The sequence below is a fragment of the Dipodomys spectabilis genome, unplaced genomic scaffold (assembly GCF_019054845.1).
Source record: "Dipodomys spectabilis isolate Male_0828 unplaced genomic scaffold, ASM1905484v1 ptg000141l, whole genome shotgun sequence".
Classification (NCBI taxonomy): domain Eukaryota; kingdom Metazoa; phylum Chordata; class Mammalia; order Rodentia; family Heteromyidae; genus Dipodomys; species Dipodomys spectabilis.
The window spans coordinates 2,187,165-2,200,289 of NW_024870818.1; the positions used below are offsets into that span (position 1 = coordinate 2,187,165).

The 13,125-nt window shown below is 42.6% G+C and overlaps 1 protein-coding gene across 2 annotated transcripts in view; it reads left to right on the forward strand.

The window, feature by feature from the left end:
- Positions 1 to 13,125, forward strand: part of Spred2 (sprouty related EVH1 domain containing 2) — a 126,608-nt gene that overhangs the window by 82,859 nt on the left and 30,624 nt on the right. For both annotated transcript variants that reach the window (XM_042691255.1, XM_042691256.1), the window contains exon 2: positions 7,833 to 8,010. In XM_042691255.1, the coding sequence (XP_042547189.1) occupies positions 7,833 to 8,010 (178 nt within the window). The remainder of the gene's footprint in view (positions 1 to 7,832; positions 8,011 to 13,125) is intronic.

Below are 13,125 nucleotides of genomic sequence, written 5' to 3' on the forward strand. Positions count from 1 at the left end.
TGGAAGTGTTATTCACCTGTTCAAGTGCATGCAGCCCTACCCTGTCCCCCCTCATGAGCAAGTAGGATAGGGCAGTTTTAGTTTTCAAAGATGACTCCCCACGTGTATTTTGTGGCTGATTTCTCTGATCTTTACTATAAGTGAACTTAGTCCACTTTTCAGCTTTCCTAAGTGATGTCAGGCACACCCATTCTGGTTAGGAAGCAGGCATTGCATTCTCAGAAAGCATCTTTGCTTCACGGTGCCAGCTCCTCAGCGTTTGAGAGGAGAGCCGGTGCCTCCACCATGCTTGTCCAATGCCAGAAATGGCATTCTTACAAATAAGTGTTCTACGACAGGAATCAGTGGGCTTTGCTTCTTCTCCTCCCTTGTCTACCCGACGCCCTTTCTCACAGTCTCAATACTTAGCCCATATTGTCTTTGAACTCACTTTTTGTCTCAGCCTCCGGAGATACATGTACACTACCATGTTATGCCCTGCAATCAGAATCTGTGAATTCTAGGTCAGCACTCTACCATTAAGCCACCTTCCCAGCCCCAGAATCTGTAAATTCTAAAGCCAAAGCTTTATTATTTGTTTGTTTTTCAGTTGTGGGGCTTGAACTCAAGATCTAGATGCTATCCTGGAGCTTTTACACTCAAAGCTTGTGCTCTACCACTTTGAACCACACCTTACACTTCCAGTTTTCAGGTGGTTCATTGGAGATAAGAGTCTCATGGACTTTCCTACCCATGTTGGCGTTGAACCACAATCCTCATATCTCAGCCTCCTGAGTAGCTAAGATTACAAGTGTGAGCTATCAGTACCTGGCTCAGAGCTTTATTATTTTGTTTTTAAAATGTTTAAGCAATTGACACTTGATATGGACATCTACAGAACTAATACTTGACCTGACAAATAGTTTATAGCTAGTACTTTTTGTTTATAGCCAGTACTTTCTGTTACTCGGTATATTTGGTTGCTCCAGAATGCTTTGTTAATTCATTTTACAGAGATCATTGAGTATGTATGTGTTATATCAACATAGAATATTATATATGTGGGCTGGGAAGGTGGCTCAGTGGTAGAGCGCTTGCCTTGTATGCTGAGGCCCTGGGTTCGACTCCTCAGCACCACCTAAGCAAAAAGAAAAAAGCCGGAAGTGGCGCTGTGGCTCAAGTGGTAGAGCGCTAGCCTTGAGCTGAAGAGCTGAGGGACAGCGCCCTGGCCCAGAGTTCAAGTCCCACGACCAGGGCCCCCCCCCCAAATATTATGTATGTGTAATATATTCATGTGTATATTTTAATGTTATATTTATTATATGCATATATTAAATATATTTTATGTGTATTGAATATACATTTATAGTATATAAAAATGTATGTATGATACATTTATTTAGATGGAATCTTTAGATCTTTATAGGTACTAGAAGAACAGGATCGGTGATTTGAACAGAATAAAGCCAATATGCCCAGCTCTCTGGTGTTACATTTGTCTTGGCTGGCATCTGGGAGTTGGGCTAGAGAGGCTGAGATCTGGACTACTAATCCCTCTCAAGGTCTGGAGAAGTGGGGCCAAGTAGAGAAGTGAATATAATGTTTAGCATAATGGAGAGATGGGAAACCATTTGCTCAGAAAGGGCTGAGTTGTGGGGGCCAAGAAGAATTTATAGGGGAGTGTGGAATATCAAAGTTCCAGTCTTCACCCCTGAAAGAAGCCGAAAGAGGAGGGGCAGGAGCAAAGGAACAGTTCCCGAATGGCAGATGGAATTCTTTCCTATACAGGTGTGCCTGCCATGCACCATCATACCTGGTCGAGACCCAGCTCAGATGCTCTAGCATTGTCAAGTGCCTGACTGAAAACCCACTGCCTAGTGGCTGGAGGCTGAGGTTTAAAGAACTCGACCTTTGCAATCAAAGCCAACCGTTCAGCCAAACCTTGATCACTGCTTTTAACCAGCAGAGTAGATCTTGATCACTGCTTTTAACCAGCAGAGTAGATCTTATGTTCATTTTGCAAAAGGAAGAAGCTGAAGCTCAAAAAGAAGTTTCCTCTGCTAGCTGAGATGTCTGGCTCTGCTTCTGGGGGCCTGCCTAGCTCCAAAGCACAACATTCTTTACAGGGCTGCCCAGTCACCATTTCCTGCAGCTCTTCTGTTTACTTCTGTACCGAGGCCTGCTTTGCATCTGGAGAAATGTACAACAGAAAGGCTGCAATGGAAACTTTGATTTGAGGTGCTAGTTTTGAAATTGTTCCTTTTTTGTCCTTCTCTCCTGCTACAGGATGTCCCTGCCTCTTCTGCCTGTTGAATGATCATCACATAAACAAGTCCATGTGTGGGGACACAAACCTTTTCTTTACAGAAATGACATTTAAGTGGCATATCCAGGTCCCATTCATTTTACTCATCACATAGCTAGAGTGTGGTATGGTGTAAGTGGTGGTTGGACCCATTGGTAACTATGCTGGTGTTCAGTGTAGTTGAGACTACCCTCCATTCTCTTGGTGTACAAGCCACACTAGGAGCCTCATCAGGTCCCCACCAGTATGCTATGTGGCACTTGCCCATTTGAGAGCTTTTTGTTAACTTTCTGTCACTTTTGACCGTGATAGCATTGGTTTGTTTTATGCTGGTCCTGGGGCTTGAACTCAGGACTGAGCACTGTCCTTGAGCTTCCTTTGCTCAAGGCTAGCACTCTTGTCACTTGAGCCACAGCTCCACTTTCAGTTTTCTTTTAGAAGTTTATTGGAGATAAGAGTTTCACAGACTGTCCTTCCCCAGGCTGGCTTTGAGCCTCAGCCTCCTGAGTACCTAAGATTATAGGCATGAGACACCTGTGCCTGGTGACAGAATATTTTGAAGATATTTCTAAGGTAAACCAGGAGCATTTTCTTGTGCAATTTTTTTCTTTTAAGGAATCTGCCCTCACCCTTTCTGATCCATCACCCTAACCAAAACCCTACTTCTGTTTTCAACAGATGTTGTTTAATCCTTTCCAGAAAGAGGGGAAAGGGGTGGTAGGAGGGGAGTTTGCTTGTTGGTAGTAGAGCTCATTGTCATTTGCTCTGTGCTGGTCAGCATACAGCAGATAGGAAGCCACTGGCACAAGGCCAGGTGGCTGGATTATCCAAACATGCTTCTCAGCTTTTAGTGCCTGTGCCAGTCCCCTCTCTGTTTTAAATAGCCAGGTGCTATAGTTAATGCTGGTTGTTGCAGGAGGAGTTGGGGGGAAGGGTTCTTTCCACTCACCCCAAACCCTCCTACAGCCCATCCCACACAAAGGGCTGAACGCAAGTAAAGGTCCAAGTTAACAGTTCTCTAGTCAGGAAAGCAGAGAAGTAGGATTTAAAAATTTTTTTTCCAATAAATGCATAAAGGGATTTGTGACACTTGCACAACAAATGCACACTTCTCATTTTCATGTTTGCATAATCAATCATCTTGACTGCAGAAAGAACAGCCCACAACTACAGACACCCCTTCCCCCAAAGTAAAAACATGATTTAACAAGAGGTGTGGAGAATGTCAATTTTTCCATACCATCTCTTAGGGAAGTAAGGCCACGTTACATTGGAGAAGGTTTTAGCAAGTATGTCAGGCACTGGAAGATTGCAAATGCTAGGTACCCTTAGCATTTCTGGAATTCATATGGTTACAGGGAGGGAAACACAGAGTCTCTAGAATTACATTACTGTTAATCTAAGCAAATGCTATCAGATTTTTCTTTGTTTCTAGATCTCAAGGGTCAAGTGTGTAGGATCCCAAGGGAATGGGTTAATGGCAGATGAGCTTGAGTCACCTACACATGCTCCGTGTGCTTCTCATCCAGTCCACCTGCTAAAGAGAAGTAATGCTTTACTCTTACCCCCATTAAGCAAATGAGGATTAAACATTATGTTTTTTTTCAGGGATACTTTTTGCTTCAAATATACTATTTAAAACCTGTGTCTATTGTGTTTTTAACCCAATTCCAACCCATTCCAGAGCCTATTTTCATCCCAGATACTATTTTATGCTCAAAAATATGCAACCATGGACAAAAAGGGCACCCTGCTGGGCAAACACATGGGTTACAGGACAAGCAGGGTAAGAAGGTTTTAGAGGGAATGGAGTGGACAGCAAATAATTCTGGGCAGAGACCTGAGTGAAATAAGGGAATTAGCATGGTTGGTGTGTGGAGAGAAAGGTGAGGAATAGACTTTGAAGTGAGAGAGATGGCAAATTCAAAGGGCTTGAGGTAAGGTTATGCTTAATTTGGAAGACCAGCAAGAGGACCAAAGAGGCTAATGGAATGAGCAAGGAAAATAGTAGGATATGGGGAAACTTGAGCTGAGTCTAATGTAGGAAACTGCTGGAGAGGTTGTTTGAATAGAGAATCCACAGTCTAACTACTTTTCTGTTTTCAGGGGAAATCAGGCAAATATGGAAATAAGGATACCAAATAGTAAGTTATTGTGGTCCTCTTCAGTTGACAGTAGTTAAAAAGTAGTTAAAAAATGACTGTTTTGAAGGGAGAAGGAAAGTGGGAAGACCTTGGGAATTAAGGGTTCAATGTGATACTGGGAGATTGAGGCCTGTCCCACCTCCAAGGAGAGAAAGATACATCAACCTCTGTTTTTACTAGTCTGAAGCTCAGGGAAGAGCCAGCTGGTATGTGAACATGGTGAATGTTGGCCTAGCGCAGCGGGTGTTTGAGTGAAGGATCAGGGATGATTAAACCTGTGACCCGAGAGCCCCGCGTGCTGACAAAGTTACAGGGGTGATGGAGGTGCAGGATCTGTGCTGACTGTGTCTGTTTTCTTAGCCGAAGAAAACAGCAAACTCATCCATCTCATCTGAGAGGTGGGGAGACGTGCTCTGTGAACCAGTCCTGGGGTAAATGTAGCAGGATACTCAAGCCAACTGAGGACTCACTTACAGTTACTTACTATTAACGGTAGAACCAGGGCTGTGAACACAGTTTGGGGTTTCCTTTTAACCATGTTCAACAAGCAGCACGGGTGGGCCATGGATTAGGTCCATCAGTGATGTATTAGCCTGGTCAGATTGTGAGGACTGAGAGGACATAATTAGGTGATGTGCAGGGTGGTGTGTGTGCTGTCATAGACCATGGAACTGAAGTTGGGAGAGAACAGACGTAAGGACATGTGGGATGTGGAGAGCGAGATAAAGATAGTGGTTATAATAGGTGACCTTCCCCAGAGAAAGTAAGCTTGCTAGAGACTGAGCGCAGGAACTATGAAGTTCAGAGAGGATGGTCAGACCACACGCAGCCTTCTTATAATAGAGGAATGGGAGTGGTACAGATATTGGTACTCAGGTCAATGGTTGACCTGGGCATGGGTGCCTTGACTCTGCAGGATAAAAGCATTGAAGAGGAAAAGCTCCAGAAACTGAGAGAGGCCAAGAAAATTAGAAGGCTCCTCAGACTCAGTTATGAAATTATCTGAATCGTAGCAGGGATTAGGATAAAGATGGAGGAGCAATGAGCTTGGTGGCTGGGGCAATCAGGAAATTAGAGGTAACCCAAAGCTGTGGGAGATTGGAGAAGGGCATGGGCATCGTCATGGGGTAGGGTTTGAGAGGCAATGAAGGAAGCCTGAATAGCCTAAACACCAAAAGAGCTAGAAGTAAAGCTGTGTGGCTCAATTGGTAGAGTGCTAGCTTTGCACATAAAAACTCAAGGATTGATAGGAAATGGACTTACTACCTGACTCATGTAACTGTAACCCCTCTATACAGTATTATTACAATAAAAATGTATTAATTACCTATATGTATAATGCTTCCTTTATGACCTGTTTTAATCATCAATAATTCTGTGGTACTACTATTATTACTGTACTTTTACAAATAAAGTACAATGAAAATGTCCTTCACCATAAATTAAGTGGAATGATGAAAATGGTAAAGATGATGCCAAGTTTATTTAGTTATCCAGTATTGGTACAGAGATGCACTATGGGTTTAAATTGTTAATCCTTTCCTCCTTTTTGACCAAAATGTAGACAAAGCAGTAACTTGTAATCAACAATTACTTGCTACATGTTTTTTTTAAATAAATGCTGTTTTTAAAATGGGAAGAATCGGATTGGGTGACACTGTTAAAAAAGAAATGTACTCATTACTTAACTTATGCAATCGTATTTCCTCTGTGCATCACCTTTACGATAACAATAAAAATATTTTTTAAATACGGGGGGGGGGGGGGGGGGGGGCGGGGCGGGGAGGGAAGCTCAGGGACAGGCTTAGGTCCTGAGTTCAAACTCTGTGACCAACATACACAAAGGCACCAAGGGATCTAACTTTTGCCCCAGCACAGAAAGGTTGGAGAGTGATGCTGGCTGGGGGCTGAGGGATGGAGGTGCATGAATTGGGGGTGGGAGGGAGGTCCTGTGAAATAATAAAGATGAAAAACCTTCTGTAGATGTGGTGGTGATAGTTGCACAATAGTACAAATGTACTTCATGCCACCCAGCTGTACACTTATGCTGGCCCATCTTAAGTTGTATGTCTTCCTCTAACTTAAAAGAAAAGAAAGGTCAGAGGACAGGCCCAGAAGGAAGGAAGCGGTAGGCCTGAGAGTCCCAAGGATTCAATGGAAGGCAGTTGAGTCAGTGCAGAGGCTGAGTTGTAGAAGGTGGAGGGAAGCCTCTCTGGCTTTGTGTGTAGGCAGAGGGTCGATCTCTGGGGTCCCTGCTCTGAGTGCTGGGGTAGGGAGGTGGTCTTCCTTGGGGCTCAAGGAACAGGAGGGTTCTCTGTTACTCCACATCTGTTTCCCCAGAACCTGGCCCAGTGCCTGGTGTGCAGAAGACACGAATGTCTGTTTGAATGGTCAAAAATAAGTTCTATCCAAAGAAAAAACACCAAGTGAGAATTTAATGGCCTTGCTGATAATCCAAACAAATTTCCCTCTAAAGTGATGAAGCTAGACTTGGTCTCTGGAGGAGAAAGGATTTTTGGCAGAGGTGCAAAAGAACTTATTGCGAAAGCAGAGTTTTAGACTGGAAAAAATAAAATCATAAACAGAGAGCTACGAGTGTATAACAGAGTTGCTTAAATTGAAATACTTTCCTACCTATGTAAACGATTATATAAATGGAAAAGTTGTAATGTGGAAATGGATTATCTTATTCTTTTGCTAAATAAGACAGTTATTAGTTTCATAAAATGCTCTTTTACATTGAGTTTTGTGCATTTTGTTTTTCCCCTGAAAGTCAAGATGGGCCAAGAGCCAATGGCTCACACCTATATGTTGCTCAAGAAGTTGAGATCTAAGCTGGACCCCAGTGGCTCATGCCACTCAGGAGGCCAATATCTGAGGATCACGGTTCAAAGCCAGGCTGGGCTGGAAAGTCCATGAGACTTACCTCCAATAAACCACCAGAAAACCAGAAGCGGCACTGTGGCTCAAGTGGCAGACCCTTAGCTTTGAGCTGAAGAACTAAGGGACAGTGACCAGGCCCAGAATTCAAGCCCCATGACTGACAGGGGAAGGGGCGGGGGAAGCAGTTAAGATCTGAGGGTCACAGTTCAAAGCCATCCAGGACAGGGAAGTCCATGAGACTCTTTATCTCCCATTAACCACCAAAAAGCCAGAACTGGAGCTGTGGCTCAAATGGTAGAGCACCAGCCTTGAGCAAAAAGCTAAGGGACAGTGCCCAGGCCCTGTGTTCAAGCCCCAGGACTGCAACATACACACACAAAAATGTCAAGGGACGCTGCCTGTGGAGATGTGTATTTTCTGGCAACAAGCCAGTAAAGCACTGGCTTGTGGTCATCTCATGTTGCAAAACATGTTCTGCAGCTACCAGACCATTGTCATGCCCCTTCTTCTTGTCGTTTTAGTGACAGCTATATTGTGCGTGTCAAGGCTGTGGTTATGACCAGAGATGACTCCAGCGGGGGATGGTTCCCACAGGAAGGAGGCGGGATCAGTCGTGTTGGGGTGTGTAAGGTCATGCACCCCGAAGGCAGTGGACGCAGCGGCTTCCTCATCCATGGTGAACGACAGAAAGACAAACTGGTAATGGTAGACACACAACTCATGTTCACCAGTAGTAGTGACTGACTTCTCTATGTTAAGCTATATCCCTCTTCCCATTGGTATTTTGTATTTCTCTCTGCAGTTCAGACTTCTGCAAAAACAAAACAAAACAAAAAACCTTTACAAATGTACTCTGGAGCTGCTGCCAAATTTTAAAACAAAGCCAACACCTTTCCAACAAAATCTCTAATGACCACACACCATGCAGCGCACATGCTTACAAGTGTATTGAGCAATCAAGTTTGCATCTTGGATTCATCAAGATGTATTTCTTTCTGACTTTGTTACAAGATATTTAACACAAAAGGGGGGTGTTCTTATTATGACGAGTCACATAATGCCACTGAACTATGAAGCCAGAGTTTTTTAAATGTAGGGTTTGTTCCTGGAGCTTTGCCATTGAACTTTGGATGGTAGATGGTAAAAGTGTAAAGGCAGAGTCAGCTGACTTTTGGCTCCTTTTATGTGTTTATCCAAAGGGTACTGTAGCTTTTACCTTGTAAATAATGAGTACAACATGTTTGGAAAAAGAAAGCAACAAAAAGGAGTATCACACATCTATAAATAATTATACATGTTTATAAATAAATACTTGGAAAATAATCATTTTCTCACAAGAGTCAGGGATTGTGAGTTCATAACTTGGACAGCCACTTCTGTGTTGTTGACAGAATCTCTGATAGGAGGAAAATTAGAAGACACAAGTCTGTTTTATTTTGTCGTGATTCTTACTCACATCCATGTATTTTTGTGGTGCTGAGAATTGAACCCAGGACTTCATATACTAAGCAGACATCCCATTTGAGACTCATAAACCTATCTGTTGAGTCTTATGTATTAAGTGCAAATTTTATTTTTTTCACTGATCATCTGAAAAAGTTACTGGATAACACAGAACAATTTGTAAGTGTGATATACAGATAACAGAAATGCCATTTTCATACCCAACCAATTTCTGAAAATTCAAAGGGAGAAATGCAGCTAATTTTAAGAAGTATCTCTTCAGGAAATTCCCTACATAACAGTCAAATCATCAAAACATTCTTATTTCTGAGATTTTTTTCAATAGAAGCAGTATAATCACACTATCAAGAAAAGGGAAATTAACCACCCTTCATCTTGCTTTTTCTCTGTGTTAAATATGGCCTCAGCCCCTCAGTTATGCTCCATATTTGTATGTCTCCTACAACCTGTATTGTAATTGAGGAATCAAAGAGTCTTTGCTCTTGGTGACCCATTTAGAGGCCTGGAACCGGTATTTGATACCAGTGATCTCTAAATTAAACTAGAGCCACCTGTGCACAACCAACTTTGGGTCTTTAATACAGGTTTCCAACTCTTGCTAATGTTTTTATTTTTACTTGTCTATAATCATTTGTCGACAAATTTACTTTTTTAAAAAAAATTTTTATTGTAAAGATACTATACAGAGGGTTATAGTTACATGAGCAAGGTAATGAGTACACTTCCTATTGAGCATTGTTACCCCCTCCATTGTTTTCCCCCTACCATCCCTGCCTCCCTACCTTCCCCGAGGTTCTTTTTTTTTAACTTGTGATTAAGTGATTACATAATTTCCCGAATTTCACAGTATTGTGGAATAATGATGCTCATTTAAAGTCACAAGTTCATTCTAACTTTCCTGGAGCAAATTGTCTATCACAGTCTATAACATACAACGGTGTACACATATACACCATACATGTGATCAGCAGCATGGGGATATTTAGTAGTGGTTCCACCAGATGAGTGAGAGTTCTTTGTTTCTTAAGTCCTGTTAATTGACAAATTTACTTCTTATGGATTCATTTTACTGGCTAGGGAATTGAATCCAGGGTTTTGCACATGCTTGGCAAGCTCTCTACCACTGAGCCACATCCCCAGCCCCTGTAACCATCTTTGTATTGTTTCTTATACTCTTACATTCTCATAAGAACATTCCCATGTTGCTGATAGCGATGTGATCCTCCATTGTTCATTTGACCATATCCTTCATTTCATGTACTAAGATAATTTTCTTACGTATTTTTTCATTTAAATTCATTCATTTATTTACTTAGTGCTAGTCCCAGGGCTTGAACTCAGACCCTCATGCTCTGACCTGTTGGTTGGTTGTTTTTTTTTGCTCATGGCTGGTGGTTTGTTATTTAAGCCACTACTCTACTTCTGTCATTTTACTTGTTAATTGGAGAAAAGAGTCTCTTGAGAGCTGGGAATGTGGCTTAGTTGTAGAGTGCTTGCCTAGCATGCATGAAGCCCTGGATTCAATTCTTCAGCACCACATAAACAGAAAAAGCCAGAAGTGGCTCTGTGGCTCAAGTGATAGAGTGCTGGCCTTGAGCAAAAGAAGCTCAGGGACAGTGGCTAGGCCCTGAGTTTAAGCCCCAGGACTGCTCCCTCCCACCCCACCCCACCCCCCCAAAAAAAAATCTCTTGATTTGGCTGCCCTGGTTGGCTTTAAATCATGATCCTCACAACTCCACCTCCTGAGTAGTTAGGACTATAGGCCTAATTACTTTTTGCCCTTCAACCCCACTGTTACAAAGAAATACCCTCATTTATTGACACTTTTTGGAATAATTTCAAGGGTTTAAATTTTTTTTCCCTTGTTGTCAGTTGTGGGGCTTGAACTCTGGGCCTGGGCACTGTCCCTCAGCTCTTCCAGCCCAAGGCTAGAGCTCTACCACCTGAGCCATATGCCACTTCCAGTTTCCTGGTGGTTAATTGGAGATAAGAAAGAGTCTCTTGGACTTTTCCTGACTGGGCTAGCTTTGAACCAAGATCCTCAGATCTCAGCCTCCTGAGTAGTTAGGATTGGAGGCATGAGCCACTGGTGCCCAGCTCAAGGGGTTAAATTTTTTATAACTTCAGAAAGAAGTTATAGAAAGGGACTGCTACTAACATGCAAGCCTTTTCCTTTTTTTTTGGTCAATCGTGGGGCTTGAACTCTGGGCTTGGGCAGCTCAAGGCGAGCACTCTACTGCTTGAGCCACAGTGGTTTTTCAATTCCCTAGCATAGTAAGCCACTTCCAGTTTTCTAGTGATTTATTGGAGATAAGAGTCTCACAGATTTCCTTGCCCGGGCTGGCTTTGAACTGTGATCCTCAGATCTCAGCCTCCTGAGTAGCTAGGATTACAGGTGTGAGCCACCGGCACCCAGCCTTAAACTTTTCTTTAACACATGTATATTTTAAATCTTTATCAGTTTGATAGAATAACAGTAACATAATTATTTACTAATCAGCTGAAATGGTTTTCTCTTTGATAAAGTTATATCTGAATGTATCTGTTAGTGTCTTTTGTATAGATGCTGATTAAGGGCTTTAATAATGATATAATCTCCATTTGCCATATTTGCTACAAATAGACTTTACTAATTTACTTGTCCCTACTTTTTTGTCTTTAATTTTTCTGTGTTAACAAATTATCTCCAGTGAAGGGTTATGTATATATAGAGCTATTTTTTTTCCTGGTATTTCTGTGGTTTGTCATAGAATATATCAACCTAAAATAGCCCTTTAAGATTATCTAGCCTAGCCTCTTAATTTTACATATGCATTTATGAACTAATGTCTTACCAGTGATTTGTATATAGTAATTACAGACTGTGCTTTGTTCAAGGTCCTTGACATAAATAACCTCAGTAACATTCCTGCACCATTCTGAAAGAGGAAGATATCTCCACACTGTAGTAGGAGCTGAGTTCTAAAAGACTATTCATGTCGGGCACTGGTGGCTCACACCTAGCTACTCAAGAGATTAACATTGAGGTTCATGGTTCGAAGCCAGTCTGGGCAGGAAAGTCCATGAGACTCATCTCCAATTAACCACCAGAAAACCGAAAGTGGCACTGTGGCTCAAGGTAGTAGAGAACTAACCTTGAGCAAAACAGCTTAGGGACAGTGTCCAGGCGAGTTCAAGCCCCACAATGGACTCCCCCCCACCCCCCCAAAAAAAAGTTGTTTGTTTCCCAGGTCTGGGAAATGTAGTCAGTGGTGGAGCCAGTACTGGGACCTATTTGTGTGGGTGTGGGTGTGTGACAGTCCTGGGGCTGGAACTCAGGGGCCTGGGCACTGTCACTTAGCTTTTCCTCTCATAGCTAGCACTCTACCGCTTGGCCATAGCTTTTGATGTTAATTAGAGATAAGACTCCTGCAGGGGGCTGGCTTTGAACCATGATCCTTAGATAGCAACTTTCCTGAATAGCTAGGATTACAAGTGTGAGCCTGACTGGAACTAGTTTCTTTATGAAACCAAAGCCCAACCCTTCTTAATAACTCTGCCTACCAACAAGACAGTTGCAGTTCCATGCCTGCCCCTGCAGAGTGTGGGCCAGCTTCTGTTGATTGTTGTTGTACAGGACCATGCTGGTCTCAAAGTGTGCCTCTTACCTTTTTCCATGTTTCTCCATTCTTCTTTCTGCCCCTTTATACATCCACTGGTAATTCAGTTACATACCTGTACACCCAGTTGAACTTCGTCTTTACAACCCTCGTCTATTTCAGTGTGGAAAATTCTGCATTTCCGTCTCTACACAACACTGCCATTACTATATATACACATACCTTTGGGGCCCAGTGGCTTCTGTTTTTCCTCCTATACTCTCATAAGACAGTAATTCTGTGGGCTGGAGCATAGGCCCCCATGTGGGAGCTCTGCTGAAGGGTGAGTCGTAGAAGAAGGCCCCTCTTACAGGTGGAATGGCAGGGAGAGTGTGCAGGTCATTGCTTGGACACATTGGATGGCGCCAGAGTTCCCCATATTCTCTCTAAGGCACAAGTGCAAGTAGTTCTTTTTCAGAGTAGTAAGTACAGTTTCCCAACTCAATGTGTTTTGGTATGGTTTGTTTCATTGTTGCTATGAGAAAATAGGCATGCTCTCCAGATGCCAATTCATTCACAAGTAGTTTCTTCAGGTGCATTTTGGTTAGATGGAGACAATTAAGTTTTCTTAAGTATATATGCAATTGACGCCTGGCTGAGCAGGAGCTTTTTCCTTCCTAAATCCTGAATTATGAAACGTAAAGGACTGACTGCTTCTCTCAGTGGCCATGCATAGGTTGCAGAGCACTCTCACATTTAACTGGTGAGAAGT